The following is a 25,774-nucleotide window of genomic DNA, read 5'->3' as shown; positions in this document are numbered from 1 at the left end:
TCACAGTGGTTCAGCGTAGGGAGAAGTGTGTGGGAGGTGAGCTAAAGCAACCATCAATATGTCCCATGCTAGTTTTGTGCAAAAGTGCCAGAAGACTGATTGCCATGGAAGGGCCTTTTCTGGGCACCCTACCTCAGCCCAATTGACTGTTGGGGTAAGTGAGTTTAATGGAAGTTTGAGGAAAGAGCCTTGTAGAAATTCAACTGTTGCTACTAGGTTTCCAGATTCTGCACCTTTACCCAAAGATTGACATCATGATTTTATGCAAATTACTTGTATCACTGGGGACTAGCAGCTTTTTAATTTTTGGAAGGGAGGTAGAATTTTTAAGGTGCAATGGGCTTTATGGTAAAATGCACCATGTTTTATAGTGGTTAGAGTGTTGTACTAGGACCTGGGAGCATTCAAAGCCCCATTCAGCCCTAAAGCTTAGGCCAGTCACCATCTCTCAGTCTAATGTACTTCACAGAGTTGTGAGGATAATATGGGGAAGAAGAGAACCATCTATGCCCCTGTGAGCTGCTTGGAAGAAATGTGGGACATAAATGTAAGAGTAAATATAATAAATTAATTAAATATTAGTTGCCAGGAAGCATAGGGCACACTTGTGCTGCTTCCATTTAGTGCAGAGTTTTGCATTAAATGCCCTCCTATTGAGTTACAGAAATATGTCAATCACAAAAAGTGAAAAATTATGATATTGTATGTACAACAATGCTCATTGGTTTGCTTTGCATTGTATTGTATTGTATAGTTTCTCAATTAGCCGCCATAGCTGTTTGCTGGGTTCACAAATTACTGTTTAGTAACGTGGAAAACCTGTGATAAACAGCTTCTCTCCCTGATAGATCAAATATGCCACCAACCGTGAGCTCTTCCACAAGCAAAGCCGAACAATGTAGTCTGGTTAAAGTGTTTAGATCTTATTACTGTTGAATATTTAATGAAAGAAACTTATGGTTAGGTAAATGGTTCCATCTGTAGTGCTAAAAGGAGAATATCCTCATGTATGAATAAACTCCGAGCAGAAGTGGCTGAACAGTCTCTAGTCATTTCAACAGCCTGAAGATTTAGAATTCAGCTGCTCATTTAAATGGAAGATTTTCTCCCACACAGAGAGAAAAGCACAAAAGAAAGATGCCCTTCTCAGGAACTGCTAACTGTCACTGAACCTGCATATTATGGTTTGATGCCTTCACCCATTTAAAGGTGTGCAAAGAGTGATGTTTATCAGGACAAACTTTATAGCCAAGAACATAGCTACGTAGCTTGAAGTGGAGACTTTAGTGGAGGGCAAACTGGGCAGCTGACTAGGGCTCCTCACTTTAGGGCACCCTAAAATCTGCATACCACTTCATGCCTTCCTGCTGTACTCTGCAGTTCTCTTGCCATTCAGGGAGCTTCATGCATTCAGTATCCAACTGAATTACTCCCCCACAACCTACTCAGTTATTATCATCAGAGTAAGGAAAAGCAAATCAAGTAAATACATTCATAAAAGGGCACTCTGCCTGTGGAGTAGTTTCCTCAAAGAGGCACTCTTTGCTCCTTCTTTATGGTCTTTTCAGAGGAAGGCAAAGGTCTTTTTTTTATTTACTGAGGCCTCTTAAATAATTTGTGGTTCAAAAACCTGGATGCCCAATGTTTATTTGTGATTTATTGGTTTATCAGTTCTGTCAGCTGGTTTGATTTCTTCCTCTGCTAGAGGGGAATTTCTTTTTACTGCTTTTATTGTTTTATTATATTGCATTGTTACTGATATTTGTGTGTGTGTGTGTGTGTGCGCGCGCAGTGGCATAGAAACACAGCATAAATGAATAAATATTGCTATACCTCCCTCCCTCCAGTTTTGTTCTAAAAACGTATCTAACAAAGGTTTGGGGTTGGGTGAGGATAGCAGGAAGGTCAGCACAGAACTCCAAACCCTTGCAAATATATATCCTTCAGGCTTAATGAAAAGCTGCCTACCACTTGCAGGTTAAATAAATTTAGTTTGGTGTATATATGACAGGAAGGCAGTGGCAGTGGCAGCAAATGATGAAAAAGAAATTACATACCATAACATCCTCCAGAAATACTGCAGACTTCTTGCTATAACAGTCTAAGGCTATGTGTGGGTATCACATGCAAAAAAAAAAAAGGGGGGGGGGGGAGAACTCTGTGCTTACATCCCATTCCTGCCCTTACAAATTTCTGATTTTTTCCACAGCTATCTGAGAAAGATGTGATATTGTTGTTGTCTAAGCACATTTAAACTTCAGCTGAAATAACTGCCAAGTGATTCATGCCTATGTAGGTGAATATAACGATTGTATCTGGAGCCCCAGTGCGCCATTTTCATTTCACTTTAAATAAAAAACAAAATGTATCTATGTCAGTCAGTGCCCTTCTGCTGTACTCAGAGGTATCAAACAGGCTACAATTATGATTGTGAAGTGATTGTGTCACATTGGAGGAAGGTTTATTGCTTTCGAGTCTGCTAGGCAGTAACACATTCTGTTTCATATTACTCTTTATATCATTGTTTGGCTGTGACTAGAATAATCAAATGCCATCAAATGCTGTCAAATTCAATTTACAGTATTTTCCACTTTCTGCATTATATTTCCTGTTTTCCCTTTCTCTGGCTGCTGTGGAATTGCAGCTGTAATCATCAGCTTTATTTACAAAACCAGCAGAGTGAAGCCTTGTCTTGGACTATAAGAGATACTTTATTTCTCTTTATACAGAGGAGGGGTTTGATGTGTTTTGCCATACAATTAGCAGGTGAAAATATTCCAGGAGAACCAGAATTTTATAGACTCCTAGGAACCTTAAGTCAAAGAATTGGCTGGCAAGTTCAATGAAAGATATGAATTTAGATCCACAGCTACCATTGGGAAAGAGTCGTAGTTCAGTGGCAGACCAAACGTTTTTCATGCAGAAGGTGTCAGGTTCAATCCTCAGTTTTATAGGTCTCACCCCGGAGAGTCACAGCCATTCAGCGTAGATCATACTGAGCTGGATGGGCCAATCCAACTTTCTGCATTTCTTTACTTCCTATCTATGACTTCTTGGCCTTTGGTTTCTTGACAACCTTAAGGTTGCCAGACCATAGGTAAAAAGTAAAGGACCCCTGGACGGTTAAGTCCAGTCACAGGTGACTATGGGGTTGCGGCACTCATCTCGCTTTCAGGCCAAGGGAGTCCACAGACAGCTTTCTGGGCCATGTGGCCAGCATGACTAAACCGCTTCTGGCGCAATGGAACACTGTGACGGAAACCAGAGTGCATGGAAATGACATTTACCTTCCCATCACAGCAGTACCTTTTTATCTACTCACACTGGCGTGCTTTTGAACTGCTAGGTTGGCAGGAGCTGGGACAGAGCAATGGGAGCTCACCCCATTGCGGGGATTCAAACTGCTGACCTTCTGATCAGCAAGCCCAAGAGGCTCAGTGGTGGTTTAGACCACAGCACCACCCATGACCATAATACTGTAGTGACAGTAGAAATCACACTTAGCCCAATTCCTTCTCCACTCTAGACCAAGGGGTGGGATAACCTTTTTCAGGACAAAAACATTGGTGTGGATTTTTCCCATGCTATCCAACGCACGCACTTGGGAAGATAATTTAAACATTATTGGAGATGAATAAAACTTCCAGGTGGGGGCTACTGTAGTTTCTATATTGAGCATCTTAGTAGGGTAAAAAATCAACAACAACCAAAGCTACCTGTAAACAAAGTAGTTTCTAATTATTCCATTGGGTTTTCTAGGTGGTGACCATTTCACCTCTATTGATGCCGATCCAGTGGCTGCAATGACAGGGGGACTCAAATCCTTAGGAGGTGCTTCAGCCGTCCTTGCATATGCCCGTTCACCAACTCCACAGCCAACTACAAGAAAACAAAAGCATCAATTAAGGATCATGTTTTGGACACTGGAACATGCTCTTTGGACTGACAAATGCCCAAGAAACAATATATCAAATATACATTTCCTTTTCATTCTTAAGCATTCCATTTATTTTCTACTTCAGTTGCTATCACCCAATAACCAAAGTTCTCTGGACAGTTTATAAAACCATAAAAATAGAACAATACATAATCTTAAACAGAACAATATATCACAGAATAAAAGCAACATGTTGTAATGGCAATGTAAAAGATATAAGAACCACTAAAACACATCTTAAAACCCTGGGATCAATTTAAAAGGTCATCACCTAACACAAGACCACAGCATAGGTTCTAAACATTTCCCTCTAGGGAGGATAATTCACAACTGGGGCACCACCACTGAAAAGGCTCTCAGTAGCTACCGGCATAAACAAATAAAGAACTGAATTGAGAACCAAACCATAGTTTAGCAAGCTAGAAACAAGTACTGTTTTAATGTGTTCCCCACTTTCATGCCTTCCCTTTGCACACTGATCCTGGTTCACTTAAACTACAGTTTCCTGTTATGTCTGAGATAGAGAAGTATGATTCAACATCAGTTTATCATCCAGGATATTAAACCACATTCAAAGCATGCTTTAAAGCCCTTAACAACTTGAGTACGAGTTTGCCTCTGAGATCGCCTTACTCCACATGTGTCCACTTCACTGCTTCAATCGGCAGAATTGGCACTACTACAGTTGCAACATAACACCCATTCCACATTTGTAAGAACTTGTTCATTTAGTGTGGCAGCACCTACACCTTGGAATTACCTGCCTTCTGAGATCAAGGAGGGGCCGTCACTGTACTCTTTTTGGCGTCTGCAAAAAAACAGCTGCTTAGAAAGTTGGGGTAATTTCAATCTCTTAATATTTTAACTTTTGTTTGTTTGTAAATAAGGTTGTGGGATGCGGGTGGCCCTGTGTGTTAAACCACAGAGCCTAGGACTTGCCGATCAGAAGGTCGGCGGTTCGAATCCCCGCAACAGGGTGAGGTCCCGTTACTTGGTCCCTGCTCCTGCCAACCTAGCAATTCAAAAGCACATCAGAGTGCAAGTAGATAAATAGGTACCACTCCGGCAGGAAGGTAAACAGCGTTTCCGTGCGCTGCTCTGGTTCGCCAGAAGCGGCTTAGTCATGCTGGCTACATGACCCAGAAGCTGTACGCCGGCTCCCTCGGCCAATAAAGCGAGATGAGCACCGCAACCCCAGAGTTGGTCCTGACTGGACCTAATGGTCAGGGGTCCCTTTACCTTTTAAATAAGGTTGTAGACATTTCTTGATTACATTGCTTTATCTTTTTGTAGACCGCTTTGAGGGTTATTTATTTATTTTACAATCAAGTGGTGTATGAATGCTATGAAATAAAGATCTAGGATAGTAAAACTGACATTAAACCACAGTTTAATGGACAACAATAGCCAATTGTAGTTTAAGCTAACAAGGACTAGCATGTGAAGGCAGAAAGCAAGAGGAGGAAGGAGCACAGAGTCCCAAGGCTCACTCCCTGCTCACTGAATGATACAAAAAAGGCAAACAGTGCAGGAAAAATTCTTGAAATATTATTGATTTGGACCGTCATAAAAATTTTTGAAAGATGGGATCAATCTTACAAGTCCCCAATACCCAGAAGCTTCAAGTTCAGTATCAACGGTTTCTGTAGACTTCCACCAGTGTAAGTGCTTTACCCATGCCAACAGATCCCTTTAGATAAGGTTTCATGCATTCCTTGTAATCCAAAATAACAGAGCAATAATCCTTCTGCTTTATATGAATAATAAAAAAGAGATAAATTGCTGATGTAACATCAATTGAGAAGGGATTGTATCTGATGTGTACTTCTAGCCTTTTTTTTAAAAAAAAACCTACTTTATGCTTTTCATAATGCATTTCACAAAAAGGACTACCATTCCCCCAAATGCTAACGTTTTAAATTTTCTTTTAAAATATTCATGATATAATATGGAGAAATGTAAAATGCACCACTCAGTGTCAGGCTTTGCTTTTACTAGGTAAACATTTCACTTCAATTTTGAAATAAGATGTTATCTGTTTTGCTGAACAGAAGCTATTTTGCAAAACTGCACTGTCTGCTGATGACAAAAGAGAATTACTTAACATCTTACCATCTTGGCAAGCTTGTATCCTTATCTCGTATTGTGTGTACGGATCCAGACCATCCAAAAGAGCAAAGTTAGGCTGGCCGACTGGTATTACAAGTGGAGAAGTACTGCCAGCATTTAGTAGTATGTTGTACTTCAAAGGCAAATTAGTCTTAAATGATCCTGTTACAAAATAGACAACAGTTCATAGGATAATTGCTGCTTCACATACACAGTCTTTCTGATTTCGTGTTTCCTCGTAAATAGGGGAACTCTGTGCCATGAAGCACTGGAATGATTAAGATTGTGTTTCTTGATAATGATACTTCATTCATACATGAATAATAAACATACCTTATTCACACATGAATGCTCAGCATTTCAGTGGTCACAAGCATCAGGCAACAGAGACGAATCACCACAGAGAGAATTTTTAATTTTCCCAATGCCAACTCAAGCATCATGATCAGCCATGGAGATATTTCACACATTTGGCTAAGAGTCAAAGATTTGCCATCGAAACCCTATTCAGATATTCAGACAGAGAGATGGAGTGGGATCGCACACACAGGGCTCTTTCCATTGGAATTGGAAACCCTATTTTCCCACGATTTCTGATCACCCAGAAATATCTCTATGAGTTTATAGTTGCATGAATGCGGTCTCCATGCAGACCTTCCATTAAACTGTGGAAGTTCAAAGTAGCTAACAGGACCAGTGGTCAGGGATGATGGGGATTGTATTCCCAAACAGCTGGAGAGCCAAGTTTGGCCATGCCTGTTCTACAGGATCCAACATTCAGTAGACTGGACTTTTCAAATTATACAAAACCAAAACAATGTAGTGAAAGGGTTATGGGTAGAAGTGAAATACTTTACTCAGAGAATTTCACAAGCATAAGGTATGAAAGCATATTTAGGTTCATACAGCACAATCTTACTTGTCCCACAAGTGGACAGCAAGGTGCCAAGAAACTCTGTAAGAAACCATTATAGAGTTTTAAAATAAAAACAGCCCAACTTGCCATGCGTCCGATTTTGCCGATTCAACAAAAATCCACCCAGACACCATTTTTCTGAGCAATTCCCGGACGTGTCCAGGAAAACCAGGATGTAGGGCAGCCCTAACATAGCCTGGGTTTCCACGACATGCTGTCTTTCACACTTGTATCTTGCCCTATCTTCAAAATGCTCATGGAAGCAACACATGTCGGGCTTTCCCATTTTTATTCATACCAAAACCTTGTACGATAGGTTGGACTGAAGGCACACATTAGGCCAGTGTTTCTCAAACTTGGGTAGGACCAGTGGTCAAGGAATGATGGGAGCTATAGTCTAACACATTTGAGAAACACTGCATTAGCCATAATCACTGAGTGGGGATCCAGTACTCCATCCAATCAGGGACGGCATAAGAGATTTTGGAACCTGAGGCTGATCCTAAAACTTCACTTCTTTCCCTGCCAGGGAAGAAGGGGAGAGGGAAGATGTACATCAGGAACAAGGGGGGAAGAAAGATCAACACCAAGATCTGCTGTCCCGGACAATCATTCTTCCTGAGGCTGCTGCCTCACCTTGCCTCATGGGAGCCTTGCATGGGTGTTACACATATATGTGTAATGTAGCTACACAAAAGAAACATGGAAAGAGGAGTGGAGCTTTGGTATTCTGTCCACTATATTATATTGATTCAAAACTGGTAGGAACAACCTCACTAGGAAGCCAGAAAAGACAGCAGATTCCAAAAGGACGGTGCCATTTTGCATGTTACCTAAATATAAATGTTGGAGGGATGCCATCTGGACTTTTTATTCACATCTGAAATTGTATTAGATTGTTGCTAAGGACAGGCCAAAAACCCAAATAAATAAAGTTAAAAGTAAACAGACTGCCTTGATCAAGTCTTCTCAGGAAGAAAGCAAGAATATGTTACACAAATCATGTAAAAAATGCGTTGAAGAAGAATGGGATTGTCAGTAGGATGCTTTGCCCTCTTTTTCTGAGTAACATATTTCCCCCATCAGCTGATGCCTTTGAAAACAAGAAAGGCAAATGTTCATAGGAAATGGAAATGTGGCGGTCAGAAAAGTGCCTATGTCTTAAAATATCTGCGGCGAGTCTGAAACTACCACAGCATTGATGGTTTGATGAGTGAATGGAATGAAATGGGCAGATTTGTTAAAGTCAGCTGGGAAACCACACGACTTGGTTAGTTCCAGAGTTCATAAATTTATGTCAGAATAAAAAGAACAGTAAAAGCACAAGTGAACCAATTTACCCTAAGTGCAAATGGCAGTTTTGTTATTTGGTGTCAAAGTTACCGTGAGCACAATGACAACCTGCCATAACGCATTTTCGTGTTCACTAAAGAACAAGGATTTAGTTGGTTAATATTCCCAGCAATACTCCTTTTCATAATTTACAACAACTAGATGCTGATAGGTTATTTAACATTTATGAAGTTAAGATGTAATCAGAAAATCCTGATTATCTTTACAAATAAAAAAGTTAAATTATTCCACTTTTTTCTCTCCATGACTTCATTTCACAGCAGGTGCATATTTTGCAACAGGACAAGTCAATCAAACAACATCTTGGGCTTTCCTCTTCCCCCTTTTTTCTTTATATTTGGACAGTGGATAATGGACAATTCTGGAAAAAATCACCTTCAAATTCATTTCAAAACTAAGGAGTCTCATAAGAAAAATGTGTAAGAAAGTGTGGTTTGAAAGGGTATTGTCCCCCCCCCCCCGTATAGATTAAAAACACATTGAAATCAACAGATTAAAAAAAAGCATCACATGTTCTTTGGCATATATCAAAACTCAAACCCAATAATGACCAGTGGTCTAATATTGTTTTTCCCATATCTTCCAGAGTTGGATTTCAGCTACATATCTTATGTATCTTATTAATATTCAACGTAAAGATTTCCTCTGACGTTTATTATTAAAAACACACCCATATTATCATAAAACAGTATATATGGCTCCATCATCATTTTTAAGGCTAAATATTCAGATTAATGGCACAATCTTATTTTCTACTAAAAGCTGCACAAATAATATCATACTGAGGTGTACAGTGGACACTCGTGTGGCGAACGTGATCCATGTGGGAGGCATGTTCGCAACCCGCAGTGCCATGTCTGCGCACACGCGGGTTGTGATTCGGCGCTTCTGCGCATGCGCCGAAACCCAGAAGTAACCCATTTCAGTACTTCCGGATTTCGGCGTGTACATAACCCAAAAACGCACAACCTGAAGCATCTATAACCCAAGGTATGACTGTAATTTAGTGCACAGTGTGGTTTTGCTAGTTGAGGCTAATGGGAATTGCAGTTCAAAACAGCAGGAAGGCACCAGGTTAGTGAATGCTGCCCTAGACCAAGTATTCCAAAAACTTTATCAGGGTGTTTCATGTAGGTGCTGAATAGTGTATGAGACACCCTGCATTTAAAAGGTCACTGTGTGGAGCATCAGCCATCCAACACCACCTTTATAGTCCTATCCTCCAGGTAAAACCAGGGCCACCATAAAAGCCACCAAAGCCACTAGGTCCCACATGGATTCAGCACTCAAATTGTAACATAAACCCCTGAGACATCCAAGAGAATTAACCGGGCCACACTCCTGTATATCTCTCGCCAGGATAACCAAGGCAGTTTCAGTTCCCAAACTATTATTCCAGTAGCAAAATCACTTTCAGAGAAATTATTGGCAATGCTTTACTTATATCAGAAAAAAGCTAAAGAGTGCATTCAAGGACACAGTGGGCTGGATCCAAACTTATTCTCTGTCCACAATGACCCCAGCCACTGAAAATAAGATCCATAGTACCATATTGGTAAAACAAGTGCACCAACTCCCAGTATCTCTTGCTCTTTCAGAAATTAAAGCCCTATTTTCCATACTAAGTGAGGTGTGTCAAACACCTTTTTCTCCTTTAATTCATCACTTTAACCACTGCTTGGACATCTCACCATTTAGCTTAGACAGGAGTTTTGAATTATGACATCTATAAAGTTATGGAATTTGGAGACATCACTGCTGTTGAAACATCATAATTAAAATAAAAGGAGACTCCATGGATAGGTAGCCCATAATTAATCCTGTGGGTGCTTATGTGATCCTAATTTATTATAGAAGACAAGGGGATCGAATGCCAGAATGCAGCCACTTTCCATAGACAGGAAGATACTGTGGCCAACTAGCCTCTCATCAAAACTTGATTAATAAAAAGCAATTTTATTCCTGGAGACAATATCAATTAAAATGACTGTCTCAATGGGAGAATCACTGCCAACCCTTATTATAAAGGTTGACCTTTGAATGTAAAAGGGAGAAATAGAGTATTTCAATATGATGTATTGAATGCATAACTGAAGATCCATTCATGGAAAAAGTAAAGTCTAAAGAAAAATAAAACTAAACCTACAAAACGGGGGGGACGGGACTTGCCAGTAATACATCATAGTTGTATACAGAGGTTTGGCTTGCTACTAACATTGCCATCCCTTCATGACACCCTCCAGTCGTACTTTCAGCCATTTCCTCCAGGCCTCATTTTTATGGGTTGACAATCCCATGCAATTTTAGTCGTTGAGAGCCAATCTGATCCAGGACAGTGAGACATCACCTTACTTTTTGCTAGAAAACTCATAGAAGTGATTCATCATGCCAATATTCCTATGAAACAAGACGTTGTTTATCTCTCTCTTTGCAAATCCCTATAACCTACCACTCTGTTCAGTAGGAGAAAGTGAATGATGTATTACTGGGTGGTAATCAGGAGTTGTATTTTTGCTGTCCAGGGAGTCTGGTTTGTCATGTTTTTGTGTGTTTAAAAATTGCTCAGTACTCCTCAGTAGTTACAGTATGTTGCTCTTCATATGACATTCCATTGCCCTAGATGGAGATTGATGAATGAGCCATTGTAAATTACGCTTAATGCTCCTATGTATTTTTGCAGACCAAACATTTTCTCTAATATTTGGGAATTATTTATCTGCATGGCTGGTGGGGACGCATGAGAATGAGACTTGGATGTGCAGAATTGGTCCAAGGATGCATTCTGGGGCAGGTTACTGTACTGGGAAGTGGGTACTATTTCTGGGTTAGCAGAGTCTGTAACCTGAAGCGTTTCTAACCTGAAGCATCTGTAACCCGAAGTACCACTGTATTTGACTTTTATCTGCAATGTTTTACTTTGATTTTAAAAAAATAAAAAATAAAAATTATATAAAAAGGTAAAGGGACCCCTGACCATTAGGTCCAGTCGTGGCCGACTCTGGGGTTGTGACGCTCATTTCGCTTTATAGGCCGAGGGAGCCAGAGTACAGCTTCTGCGTCGTGTGGCCAGCAGGACTAAGCCGCTTCTGGCAAACCAGAGCAGCGCACGGAAATGCCGTTTACCTTCCCACTGGAGCAGTACCTATTTATCTACTTGTACTTTGATGTGCTTTCGAACTGCTAGGTTGGCAGGAGCAGGGACTGAGCAACGGGAGCTCACCCCGTCGTGGGGATTCGAACCGCCGACCTTCTGATTGGCAAGTCCTGGGCTCTGTGGTTTAACCCACAGCGCCACCCGCGTCCCTATAAAAGTGGTATAGAAATGATTTAAGTAAAATAAATATTTCAGTAGCAGGAAACAGGAAGCCTTTCAGATGTCGTTGGGCCACAGCTCCCACCAGCCCCCTTCAGCAAAGCAAGTGGTCAAGGATGATGGGAGTCAGAGTCCAACAATATATGGACGGTGCATTGGTTCCTCATGCCTGTCCTGTTTTTCTTCAGTTACCTCAGACTCTCTTTCCCCTTAGTTAGCTTACTATTATTATCAGTGGCTGGCTTCCCATATTTCCCCCCCCACTCCTTGTTCCTGCTTCTCAGAAATATACTATTGCTTTCACAAATACCTTCTGTGTAGGTATATGCATCTATGTTTGTGAATTTGCTGTAATTAAGCTTTTCCCTTAAACCTTTTACAAATGCATACAATTCAGAAATTCTGGGGGAAGAGTAGGATGGGAGAACAGAGAGAAGCCCATTTTCTGATGAAACATGCACATCATCCGATTTCTTATTTTGACTTTTTAATTCTTTGTGTGTGATTAACACATAGTTAGGCACATTATCAATGGACTTAGCCATGACTAACTCTGCATAGGATCAGGCTTCAAGAAGATAACAAAACATATTTGTAATAGTGAATATTCAAAGCTTTCAGTGAAACTTATTATCAAAACTGAGACAGTATGAGACACTTTCCAATGAAATCAAGTGTAGATTATAAGTCAAATTCACCTGCCTTCTTCCTGGGTTCTAAATCCTTCTAGGCAGTAGAAGGGGAAAAGTTTAATTTAAGATTTTAATCTTTTTCATATATTATAGCATTTCTATAATGGATTTTGTGCTTCTGAAAACTAAAAGATTGACAGCTCAGGATATTATAGATCTATTAACCATTGGTTCAATGGGCATCACAGGAATATTTACTATTCCAAGCATGAGTGCAAATGTTTACCAGGTAACTTTATATTGAATGTTTTTATATCCTCTTGTCATTCTGTGGCTTTTCTGCAAGGTGGGAGTACAGTATTTTAAATGTTTATGAAGAAAGACTCCATAGAAAAATGCCCAATTAGTATTATTAGTAGAATATATTTAAAGAAGCTAGAAACGGAAAAAAATTAAATTCAGATTCCATACATAACCATTTTAGATATAGCCTCCTGTTTCTGTCTGAAATAAATGATGAGAGCACAATCTCCTTTGTATACACAATTTCTCATATTTTTCAGCAGTTGAAAACTATTGATTGCAGAGCCACACACAACATGAGAATGGAGCCAGTCACTATAGTTATGGAACATTACATTTATGTTAACCACCATTGTGTTGGAATACCCATATAATGAGGGTAAATAGCTGAAAGTTTAGCTGATTGCCACACTTGCTGGTGAAGATCAGCTATTAGTAGATGGAAACCCTTCTAGTCTGAGGGGAAAGTATCATGAGGTAGAGGCCCAACAGAGGATGTATAACAACAACTTTAATTTCATACTAAACAGTACACTGCCTGAGAGTTCACTCAGCAACTCTTGGTATGACAAACAGACACTACACTGGGGTTGTTAATGCTTCCTTTTTGGAGAGCAGACATCCCCAGAATTGGCTGCATTTGTCATGAACTCAGCAGAGAAAGGAGAACAAGGATACGGTTCCTCTTTTTTAAAGGCTCTGATAATAAATAACTGTCTGAAGCCAAATTAAAATGAATTAATCAATTGCACATAAGTCATAGATGGTATGACTAGATGATCACTATTAAATTAAAATTCACAATTTGGCATTAAATTATATTTCCTCAATTTGAAGGCAATACAGCCGATTCTATTGCTTAATTATTATTGTTTTATCACAAGCCACAGATGGTTGAAGACATTTTGGTGCCTGAAGGAGAAAACCCAAATATTTCTCCTCCCTGTAATTATGGTCACACTTGTAACAAATGAATGCTGTAATTTGGTATCAAGTTTCCTGAATGTCCCATTGAGCTCAATGGAACCGAGACATCATACATACATATATTGATTCCTTTTAATGATAAATCCAAATCTGCCACTTAAGGAAGGATGGTAGGGCCAACACTGGTATGAACCATTCCTTCCTAAATCACAAAAACCAAAAACATGAAAAGCAGATGACTTCAGCAGACAGATAACTCATTTAATACATATCCCGCATATAGTACACAAAAACTCATGCTTACCAGGAATTTCCCAAGCTACAAATATGGAATGTGCATCAATTGTTGTGACATTAAATGGGGTGCGGATTTCCTCTGGTGTTGCCACAGGTGTTTGGATAATGTATTTGCCACTGGTGTTGCTCCCACCCCATGTGCTGGCTTCTAGCTGGTAAACATATCTATAAACAAACAATAGGGTACAGTGAGTGGAGGACAGAAAAAAATGTTCACAAAATAATCAAATATGTTAGTTATTTGGAACACATTTACTTTAAATTTTAGAAATGATTAGGTTGATGAATGAACATCATAAAACATGTGTGTCAGATACCAGTAATATTAAATTTTCTGCATTTCTCTCTCTGTGTGTCTGTTATATGTATTTATGTGTAAGTGTGTGTGTGTGTGTGTGTGTGTGTGTGTATAACAGATCATAATCCTTGATTACACAGATCACTTGCTCTCACTAGAGTGAGGAGTGGCATTTGGATTCAGTCTACTGGCCCTCACACATAACTAATGAGCTAACAGCACTGCTGATCTGTTTCGTCTGAAGCTTTGGAAAACTGAATTCAGGTGCTATCATGCCCTCAGCATTCATAGGAATGCTAAAGAGATATCCATATATGAGGTCCAACAGTTAGATCATGTTTGAACATTTTCGGAAGATATAAATACATTATACTAGATTAAACACTTATTAGACACCTCTGCCATTTTACCTGCTATTTGGTTGCAGGCCAGAATCAGTGAAATTCAGATTTTCTTTACCACCCTTGAAAATCTCTTCTCCATTACAAAGCAATCGATACTGAGAAATAATTCCATTAAGTTGCTCCGGTTCATCCCAATATAATTCAACTACTGTAGAGCTAACTGTGATATGACGAGGCTGTAACCATACCCCTGTAATTATATCAATAATACAGTGTTAATAACAACATCTTTGCATAATTATTTAATGTTATAAACAAGCTAGGATGGTAGACTGTGTTAGTTAATAACGCCGGCATCCAAAATCAATTCAGCTTGATCTCGATGACAGCAAACAATTATATAAAATAATTTTATATATAACCTAGCATTCAACAGGTTTCTAGGGCAGCTTACAAAATGTGTGTGTGTGTAACATTAAAACACCACGGTATAAAAGAACAGCCAGGAAGATTGAAAACAAACACCAAGCAGCATAAAAGCTGGGGGAAATCACAAAGGGTTTTGTCTACGGATATGACATCCCTGGGGAAAGCATGCCATAGTTGGGTGCCACAACACAGTAGCCTACCATTGCACCTGAGATGGCAAGATCACCCAATGAAAAGCAATTTTTAAAGATATTAGTGTATGGACCAGCATACCCTAGGTAACAAGTTCTTAAGTATCCTGGTCCAAGCTCTGAAGGTCTTCAAAAGTGAAAACCAGTATTTTGAATTGGTCTCAGAAATTAACTGAGAGCCAATGCAGTTGACAAAGGAAAACTGTAATGTGAACATAATACCCAGGACTAGGTATTCGATTCACAGGTGCATTTTGAAGTGATTTTAGTTTCTGAACTGTCTTCAGAGGGATTCCCAGGCACAATTACAGAATTACAGAAGTCTAATCTGAGGGATGGATCAGTGAGGTCTGCCTATCTTTGCTCAGTGAGGTTGAAGTTGGTGCACCAAGTTAAACTGGAAGAAGGTACCCTATACCAGAGACAGAAGCGATTCACCAACACCTTCGGACTGCAATATAAAATTGTATTTTATGGCTTTATTATATACTTTATGTCATCCAGTCACTAGGCAACTAATAAATACAGTGAATAGTGTTTTTTTTAAATGTGCAAAATGGTGTTTCCTTAAATATTTGCCCTGGGATCATCCTCCAAATCTACGGAACTAGAAATGGGAAAAATTAGGTAGTAGGTAAAACATACGCGGAGACTCATTTGGTATATACCTACTATTTGCCACTGAAAATTGTGCCTGGAGATGGTGCAGACTATACCCTTTCTTGTGTCCTGTCACCAATTCTCACCAATTCTTTCTCCCCAGCTCTGTTCTTTGGACTCTTCGAAACTTAGGTGCTTATACAGTGTATTACAGCAATAGCATGAGAGCCCTTTTTCTGTCCTTTCATTCTGTTCATTTATTTGAGGGTTCCCTCTCTTATTTTGCATATTACCTCAAAGTTGTGCTGTGTGCACAGGCACAAAGGAACACAGATGTGACTGTACAAATTCAACATCATATGTGAATGTCAGAGGTTTTTGTTTCTTTAAAAAGAAATCTAGGCGCTGGTTCTTCTGGTTAGCACAAATGCTATGGAACATTTACTGCTGGTGTAAGTGCCTCCAAGTTCTGCAGAACTTAATATATTTCTACCTACCTTGAGGAGCAGCTTGCAGTGTTCTACCTGAACTTGTCCGACTAGAAGTGCATCCAGCAAATGTACATGCTGTGAGTGTAAAGCTGTAGTTTCTGTAAGGCTGAAGATCTAAACAACCAAACCAAATAGGAGTAAATTGAAGTCTTCAGATGTTTGCTCTGACCCAGATTTCCACCCGCGAATCTTCCCTACGAAGTGTACTGTATGGGGTATTATCAGGTGGCAGACCTACATTTTTGGGACAGTGAAGCTTGAACTGTCATGAGGACCCCTTCTCAATCAGCAACAAGGTCTGGCTAGCCAATGCTATCCTCTTCAATGGGGAATCACCACACTTTTGCAACATCTCTGCTGCTGAATCTCACACTTTGGGGTTGTTGAAATGTATACAACAAAAAATTAACCAGTTTGAGTTGTGTGGCTCAAATTTGGCCTACTAGATTAAAAAAAGTGTTTTATAAGTTGTTTCTGTTAATTATTATGCTATGGTCAGAAATGCATTTGCTGGTCATAGTCTTTTCTCTCTCCTTCCCAACACCATGATCACCCAGGTTCCCAAAGCACTCAAACAGATATGCTCACAGTTGGATACACTGTCAGGGTAACAATGACAGTGCTGAATCGATGCCAACCCAGCACCCATAAATCCATAAATGCTTAAGGGGAGCTTGCTGGATCAGAGCAAAGGTTCCTCTAGTCCAACTTCTGGTGAACTCCCAACAGTGACCAGTTTGAGGCTTCCCGGAAACCCAGAAACAGCACACCCAGACAAAAGCTTTTCTCATGTTGTTAGTTCTCTAGCAATATGTATTCAAAGACATACCACATGTTTCAGTTACAGATAGGTAGCCGTGTTGGTCTGTCATAGTCAAAACAAAAAAAAATCCTTCCAGTAGCACCTTAAAGACCAACTAAGTCAGTTCTTGGTATGAGCTTTCGTGTGCATGCACACGAAAGCTCATACCAAGAACTGACTTAGTTGGTCTTTAAAATACCACATGTTTGTTTGTTTAGTGATAGTTAATAGCCACTTTTTCAGTCCCCACTCATTGCCACGTCTTGCTAGCAATGAATGCCATCAGTGAATTATATTTTGTGGCACTGTGGGTTTGCCGATCAGAAGGTTGGCAGTTCAAATCCCTGCAACGGGGTGAGCTCCCATTGCTCAGTCCCTGCTTCTGCCAACCTAGCAGTTCGAAAGCACGTCAAACTGCTAGTAGATAAATAGGTACCGCTCCGGTGGGAAGGTGAATGGCGTTTCCGTGCACTGCTCTGGTTCGCCAGAAGTGGTTTAGTCATGCTGGCCACATGACACAGAAGCTGTACACCGGCTCCCTCGGCCAGTAAAGCAAGATGAGCGCTGCAACCCCAGAGTTGTCTGCGACTGGACCTAACGGTCAGGGCTCCCTTTGCTTTTACCTTTACACATATATCAACTCTTAGTTCCAGGGTCTAGCAGGATTTTAAACAGAACTTGCTGCTGTATTTTATACTCATTAATTGTGCATTGGAATCCATTCCAAAATACAACCTCTTCCCCTAGTCAGTATCAGTTTTATAAGTCATTTCCCATTTCTCTATCCTTAACTTACAATTACCTCCCATGGCTCCACCTTTATATTTCTCTGCATTCCTCTACCACAAAATATTTCAAGACCCAACTGCATCTTTGAAAATGGGTTATAAATATGTAAATATGCATTCATTCTAATGCATAAGTCTCAAAACGCAGTATCAAGGAGGGGAAAGACACCAGATTTCCTCCTTTTACGAGCACAGAAACCACTATTAGACTTCTGTTCACATTTTGTATTTTTCCTCTAATCTTCCTTGTCCTTGTCAGTGATGGGTCCTGCTCTTTCTTATCTCTTCTTCTCTACCCTTTGCAAAATGTTTTCATTAAACTAGTATTATAAATACTTTAAGAAAAACAATATGAATTCTATGACAAGGGGAGAAAAAATCCTTTGGGCAGAACCCTTTGTCTAAAAACGGTTAGATGACAGCTTCATTGTTGTTGTGGATTTCAAAATGGTCATACATACAGAACAGCAATACACAACAGGCCCATCAGAAGGTAAATACAGTGAATGAATGAATGAATGACACCCAAGGCTTCAAGCTGCTTGCAAATTGAACAGGATGCAAAGCTTTGAAAAATAGAGGAGTCAGAGAGAGAGTCTGGATTGTAACCTAATCATGAACTCGAAGAGAAGTGTGGTGGTGGTGGAAATCTCTATATACTTAGCATAAAAGCAAACGGGCAAAAATGATAGTTGCGGGCTAGAAAGGGAAAGACATGGATGGGAGCCAAACATTTAACAGTATTTCATGATAGAAAAGATTACTGTGGCAACAGATTATTTCAACTCCCCTAAAGGGAGTCATGTTCATTCACTTTTAAAAGTAAATATTTATTAGAAAGCACTATTTATTTACAACCATTTAGTACAGACTGGAAAAAATGGTGTAAAAAAGAAGACCGTATGGGTGGTTTTTCATTATTATTGTCCCAATGTCATAGATGGGAGAGAGCTGAATCTGGGGGGGGGGGGGCAGCTGATGATCACCTCATGGGTATGCAGGAGACGAAAGTTTTAAATGGGGGTCTTTCCACACATAAAAATCACCACTTTGCTTTTCATTTGGGCCCTCTTTCAGGATAAGGCTTGCCTCTTTAGGAATTGTTTTGGAATGATTTGGAAGTTTAAATTAGCAAAAGCTGTTAAAAACAGAGTTGTCCTGCCTGTGTATCTTTTCTCAGAGGACAACAAAGAGACCAATGGATGGCCAATTCTGCCAAAATGTTTGCTGAATGGGCATAATTCCAAAACCCATCTGGAATTTGTAAAGAAGGCTGAGTGAAAATTTTGCAATATATAAATAAAAACAAATAAGAACATTTCTTGAAGACTGCATATTCATTCGAATAATAAATTGGAATAAAACATTGTGCATGCACAGGAGACCTTTTCTTCTGTATTTTCACTCACTCTTGCTCTCTGCTTGGGTTCAGATATAACACAAATTCATGGTTTAGCATCAGAAGCCAAAGCAAGCCTCCAGCTCATATGCTCCTCTGGCATGACCATAAAAATGAGATAAGAAGTTTCAACTTCCGTTTTTGATTAACCATAGTTTAGTCAGTTGGGCAGACTTTGCTGACCACCTCCTCACACTTGTGCCAGAGGTGAAGAAGGAAGGCTGTGAGCCTGATGCATCTTGGTTTGGAATCATGTCTAAATGAGCACACACACACCCTTCTTTCTTTTTAAAGTACTGCTGCCAAATCCTCAAACTGCTTTGTAAATGAGTGAGTTTAGAAAGAAATTTGGTAGCTCAGGAAGAAATCTGAAGACGAAAACTAATAATGTAGGTGTGAGGGCAGAAATCATACCTTTATCCCTTCAAATATCAGGCCTTGTTAAGTCCCAGTCTAAAACAAATGCATGAGTTTGCTGTTCTCAGGATATTGTTGCATCAGTTTGCATATATTATTCCACATCCACAACTTTGCCCAATTTACAAATGTACTACAGTGAAACCTTGCATGGGAAGTGCCTGCATTGTTGCCACTGTTTTTGTCTAAATAATATTGTTCATTAGATGACTAATAAATGGAAATAATAATAACAAACAAACAAATGGGTGATATAACCCACGAAAGCTTGTGCCACAACAAACATGTGAATCTTTAAGGTGCTACAGGAATTCTTCTTCTTTTTGCACAACAGACAGCTATCCCCCTTGGGAATTTCCACTTTTGTGAAATTCTCTAACCATTTCAGTCACAAAATATTCTGCACAACATATAAAATATGTTCAATGAAAGGTATGTCAGTGGATGTGCCTGTTATGAAATAACTTTAGTAACACGGAGAGAGGAATCTTTTCAGAAATTCCATTATTCTGGAAGCATCTGAGATGCAAAAACAGACTGGGGAAAATGAATTCTTGTTCTTGCTGCTGAAGAGGGCAGTCTTAGCTTTCTTTTAATAGAATGCCCCCTAATTATTTTAGTCTCCCTCCCCATCCCCCCGCCCCCGCTTGCATTAGCAGGACCATTTGTAAAGGAGTAGTAACACAAAGTGAAACAATGCCATAACTGTCATCCAAATTGTTCTGTACAGAGTACTGGAAGTGTTCACTAATAAATGATATAAAAAGGTCTTTTATTGACAAGCTGCCATAGGCTGTTTGCATTAGAGAATATGAGAAGATGATGGCTGGTGCCCCTCGCTCCCAGTGGCATTCTACTCCATGCGATAGCAGAAAATGCTTCAGTTTACTTAAAGCATTGATAACACCTCTAAATAATTAACTGAGGACTTCCTGTCTTCAATTACTTAATGCTTTTTTTAACATCTTGAGAGGATTATAAGCAATTTATGGATTTCACATGACGAGCACATTCACCGCTATTCCCACAAAGCATTTATGGGATCATGTTTCCAAAGCTTTGATGTAATTAAAAATAAGCAGCAAGACAATGGTGCCGTGGCAAGGTGCAAGCCTCCTCATCTGCAATTTGTAAGGCACTCGGATTGAAAGTCTCAGGGAACGCTAATGCTACAGCTTCATTAACGTTCAACTGTTGCTCTGGGAACAGCAGAGGTTTTTTGAAGATGAGAAAAATCAAAACACAGGTCCACAGGGGCCTGAAACGATGGCCAGTTCAAACATCTGAGATATGTGAAGTAAGTACAGTTGTTTTAGTGAACACCATGAATTTAGAGTGTAGTAATTATCACATAGAAAAAGCACTATTCCACCTTGAGGTGGAATAAAAGGCACTCTTGCCTTGCTCAGTAAGGGGAGGTTCTTGCTCAATACCCAAAAAATGCCATTGGAAGAGTGGGGTTGTTTTAACTAAAGCTATAGACAACAGAAATATTCTTTGGCAATTCTGCTTCAAGACAAAGGAAATTCCTAGTCCAGGCCAGCATGGCAAACAGCAACAAGAAGTGGATTGTTGCCTTTCATGCTTTGCTTTTAAGGTTGCCAGAAGCACAGATAGCTGAGTTGGTACATTTGTGAGACTCAATCTCAGGATCATAGGTTCAAGTCCAACAATGGGTAAAAGATTCCTGCATTGCAGGGAGCTAGAATAGATGACTCTCCTGGTCCCTTCCAACTCTCTAATTCTATGATATTGCCAGCCACCATTGGGAACTAACTGCTAGACTACATGGATCTTTGGTCTCAACCAGTGAGGCTCTGTCTAGTATTTTAAAGCCATCACTTAACACTGGATATTAATTAATTAATTGATTGGTTGGTTTGATTTATATCATGCTGTTCATTTTCATGATCCCAGGGCAGGTCGCAATGATTTAAAAGCTGTAACAAAAAATAAAAATCTAACAATTAAGGGGGGGGTGTAAAACAGCAGGTGACAGCCATTATCAAGAGTTTTTGCAGCAAATACCAAACATTCCCCAACAACATTTGAGGCACGGATGCATCCAACAGAATATCCCTCATCAGTCCCCACAGAAAAGCCCAATAGAATAAAAATATTTTAATTGGCATCGGATGTTGGCTAAACATGACATTTCTACACTAGACTGACAATGCAATGTTAATAGAAGTGTATTGTGAATGTGCTGTTGCTGCTACAATTACTACTACTACTAGGCAGATTATGTAATATAGGGAGAACAGTCAATGTGTTTGTCCAATGACAAATTATGACTGGGTCCCCTGGCCCGACATCTCAGGATGTGCCCGACGGTTTTGCTTCATCTTCATAAAAGGAATTTGGAAATTATAACAAAACAATTTTTAAAAAAGAACCTCACATGTATCCAGTGCTTTTTTTCTAAAAAAATGTTTGGGGGTACTCTCATTTTCCTACTCATATTGAAATGTTGTTGTTGTTGTTATTTAGTCGTTTAGTCGTGTCCGACTCTTCGTGACCTCATGGACCAGAGCACGCCAGGCACTTCTGTCTTCCACTGCCTCTCACAGTTTGGTCAGACTCATGTTGGTGGCTTCGAGAAATACATATTGAAATACTGCCCCTCAATGAGGCCAAACTTAGATTCAAAAAATGTTTAGGGGTATGCATACTCCTGCATCCCCACAGAAAAAAGCACTGCATGTATCTATAATTTCAGATATTTATATGCCACTTAATATTCAGATATTCTTAAATGTAAACACTGTGTGTGTGTGTGTGTGTGTGTGTGTGTGTGTACATGTACACACACGTACACACACACACACTGTCTACAGGAAAATCACTGATGTCCACTGCAGGTATGTAATACAAGGAGGATCCAGAGGTAAATGATGCACCGCTGATAACCCAACATCTATAAGCACGAAACACTAGCAACAAACAAAACCCCAACTATTCATACAGATGTAAAAGAATGTAATTTGGAGAGGGGCTGATGGCAGTATCAAATCTTATGTTTCACATCCCAATTTGGAATGAGATAAGAGCATAATAAATCATATTGTTCTAGGAGACCAATATCAGGCGAGAGAGAGAGAGAGAAAAAAGGTATTCATTTTCATGATTTGGGACACAGTACCATAAGGAGGCCCTTTCATGGATCACTGCCTTGCCGTGGCGAAGGGGCTTGAAGAACTCAGAGAAGCTATGAACTATGCCGAGCAGGGCACCCAAGATGAACAGGTCATAGTGGAGAGTTTTGACCAAATGTGATCCACCTGGAGGAGGAACCGGCAAGCCACTCCAGTATCCCTGCCAAGAAAACTCCATGGACAAAGACAACAGGCATATAAAAGATATGACGCTGAAAGATGAGCCCCTCAGGTCGGAAGGCGTCCAACATGCTACTGGGGAAGAGCGGAGGGCAAGTACAAGTAGATCCAGAGCTGATGAAGCGGCTGGGCCAAAGCCGAAAGGACGCTCAGTTGCGGATATGCCTGAAAGCGAAAGGAAAGTCCAATGCTGTAAAGAAAAATATTGCATAGGAACCTGGAATGTAAGAACCATGAACCTGGGTAAGTTGGAGGTGGTCAAAAATGAGATGGCAAGAATAAATATTGACATCCTGGGCATCAGTGAACTAAAATGGACGGGAATGGGTGAATTCAGTTTGGATGACCATCATATCTACTACTGTGGGCAAGAAACCCGTAAAAGAAATGGAGTGGCCCTCATAGTCAACAAAAGAGTGGCGAAAGCTGTACTGGGATGCAATCTCAAAAATGATAGAATGATCTCGATACGAATCCAAGGCAGACCTTTTAACATCACAGTAATCCAAGTTTATGCACCAAATACTTGTGCTGAAGAAACTGAAATTGACCAATTCTATGAAGACTTACAAGACCTTATAGAAGTGACACCAAAGAAGGATGTTCTTCTCATTATAGGGGATTGGAATGCTAAAGTAGGGAGTCAAGAGATAAAAGGAACAACTGGCAAGTTTGGCCTTGGAGATCAAAACGAAGCAGGGCAAAGGCTAATAGAGTTCTGTCAAGAGAACAAGCTGGTCATCACAAACACGCTTTTCCAACAACACAAGAGACGACTCTACACATGGACATCACCAGATGGGCAGCATCGAAATCAGATTGATTATATTCTTTGCAGCCAAAGATGGAGAAGCTCTATACAGTCAGCAAAAACAAGACCTGGAGCTGACTGTGGCTCAGATCATCAGCTTCTTATAGCAAAATTCAAGCTTAAACTGAAGAAAGTAGGAAAAACCACTGGGCCGGTAAGATACAATCTAAGTCAAATCCCTTATGAATACACAGTGGAAGTGAGGAACAGGTTTAAGGATTTAGAATTGGTGGACAGAATGCCTGAAGAACTATGGATGGAGGCTCGTAACATTATACAGGAGGCAGCAACGAAAACCATCCCAATGAAAAGGAAATGCAAGAAAGCAAAGTGGCTGTCCAATGAGGCCTTACAAATAGCGGGGGAGAGAAGGCAAGCAAAATGCGAGGGAGATGGTGAAAGATACAGGAAATTGAATGCAGATTTCCAAAGAATAGCAAGGAGAGACAAGAAGACCTTCTTAAACGAGCAATACAAAGAAATAGAGGAAAGCAATAGAATGGGAAGAACCAGAGATCTGTTCAAGAAAATTGGAGATATGAAAGGAACATTTCGTACAAAGATTTCCATAATAAAGGACAAAAGTGGAAAGGACCTAACAGAAGCAGAAGACATCAAGAAGAGGTGGCAAGAATACACAGAGGAATTATACCAGAAAGAAATGGATGTCTCGTATACCCCAGGTAGTGTGGTTGCTGACCTTGAGCCAGACATCCTGGAAAGTGAAGTCAAATGGGCCTTAGAAAGCACTGCAAATAACAAGGCCAGTGGAAGTGATGGTATTCCAGCTGAACTATTTAAAATTTTAAAAGATGATGCTGTTAAGGTGCTACACTCAATATGCCAGCAAGTTTGGAAAACTCAGCAGTGGCCAGAAGATTGGAGAAGATCAGTCTACATCCCAATCCCAAAGAAGGGCAGTGCCAAAGAATGCTCCAACTACCGCACAATTGCACTCATTTCACACGCTAGCAAGGTTATGCTTAAAATTCTACAAGGAAGGCTCAAGCAGTATGTGGACCGAGAACTCCCAGAAGTGCAAGCTGGATTTAGAAGAGGCAGAGGAACCAGAGACCAAATTGCAAACATGCGCTGGATTATGGAGAAAGCTAGAGAGTTCCAGAAAGACATCTACTTCTGCTTCATTGACTATGCAAAAGCCTTTGACTGTGTCGACCACGGCAAACTATGGCAAGTTCTTAAAGAAATGGGAGTGCCAGATCACCTCATCTGTCTCCTGAGAAATCTCTATGTGGGACAAGAAGCTACAGCATAGCCGCCGACTCCATGGGGCCTGAGGGGGCCCGAGCCCCCTCAAAAATTCGTTTGGGGGGGCAGAGCCCCCCCAATAATTTAAGAAAATTATTACCGTAAATTTCGCTCTATAACACACAGATTTTTTCTCCTAAAAAGTAAGGGGAAATGTCTGTGCGTGTTATTGAGCGAATGTGTGGTCCCTGGAGCTGACTCGCCGGAGCGCAGGGGCAAAAATAGGCAAAAATCAGGCAAAAATAAGATCGGGCGGTCGGGCGGAGGGAAGGCGGAAGCTGCTGCTTTCCTGCATTCTGCCTCAGGGTCTTACTGCCCACCCGCTTCTGTTGCTGCGTTTGCTCAAACTCAACAAAGAGCAGGGAATCCCCTGCCCTCCTGGCAAGCAGAGGGTTAAGGAAAGGATTGAGTCCTTCCTTCTAATTCTTTCCTAGTCACACTGCGTGCAGGCTCCAGCCCACCACCTCCTCCTCTCCGTGCTCTAGGGATGCAGGTGGGAGAGAGAGAGAGAGGGCTGGCTTGGGGGGGGGACTTTTGCCTTCCTTTCCTCCCCCCCACCCCGTTAAACTCCTCCCCTGCATTCTTAGCCAGCTGCTTCTCCGCACACCCCTCTTGTGCTTCTTCTCCCTTCTGTGTTTTTCCTTCCCTCCCCATTTAAAACGTGGTAACAAAGCACGGATCCACATGGATCCTCAGGATTTTTGCATTGGGTCACTCCAAATTCACCATCAGATCACATTACATGTCCATGGCTACAGTCTGTACCAAAAAAATCACGCACCCACTGTTGCCTGGGGCTGCAATGGTGCAAAA

The 25,774-nt window shown here is 40.5% G+C and overlaps 1 protein-coding gene across 7 annotated transcripts in view; it reads right to left on the bottom strand.

Moving 5' to 3' along the window:
- USH2A (usherin) overlaps positions 1-25,774 on the bottom strand; it is a gene marked incomplete at its 5' end in the record, with an annotated part of 433,145 nt that overhangs the window by 71,297 nt on the left and 336,074 nt on the right. For all 7 annotated transcript variants that reach the window (XR_014562720.1, XM_083732918.1, XM_083732919.1 and 4 more), the window contains 5 exons: positions 3,717-3,879; positions 6,050-6,208; positions 13,795-13,952; positions 14,496-14,679; positions 16,147-16,254. Coding sequence is in view for 6 of the 7 variants with exons in the window: in XM_083732918.1 (XP_083589044.1) it covers positions 3,717-3,879; positions 6,050-6,208; positions 13,795-13,952; positions 14,496-14,679; positions 16,147-16,254 (772 nt within the window). The remainder of the gene's footprint in view (positions 1-3,716; positions 3,880-6,049; positions 6,209-13,794; positions 13,953-14,495; positions 14,680-16,146; positions 16,255-25,774) is intronic.

This window comes from Podarcis gaigeae (genome assembly GCF_964106915.1).
Source record: "Podarcis gaigeae genome assembly, chromosome: 3".
Lineage (NCBI taxonomy): Eukaryota > Metazoa > Chordata > Lepidosauria > Squamata > Lacertidae > Podarcis > Podarcis gaigeae.
The sequence above is the reverse complement of the archived record's forward strand: the minus strand, read 5'-3'. Positions and strand labels throughout refer to the sequence as shown.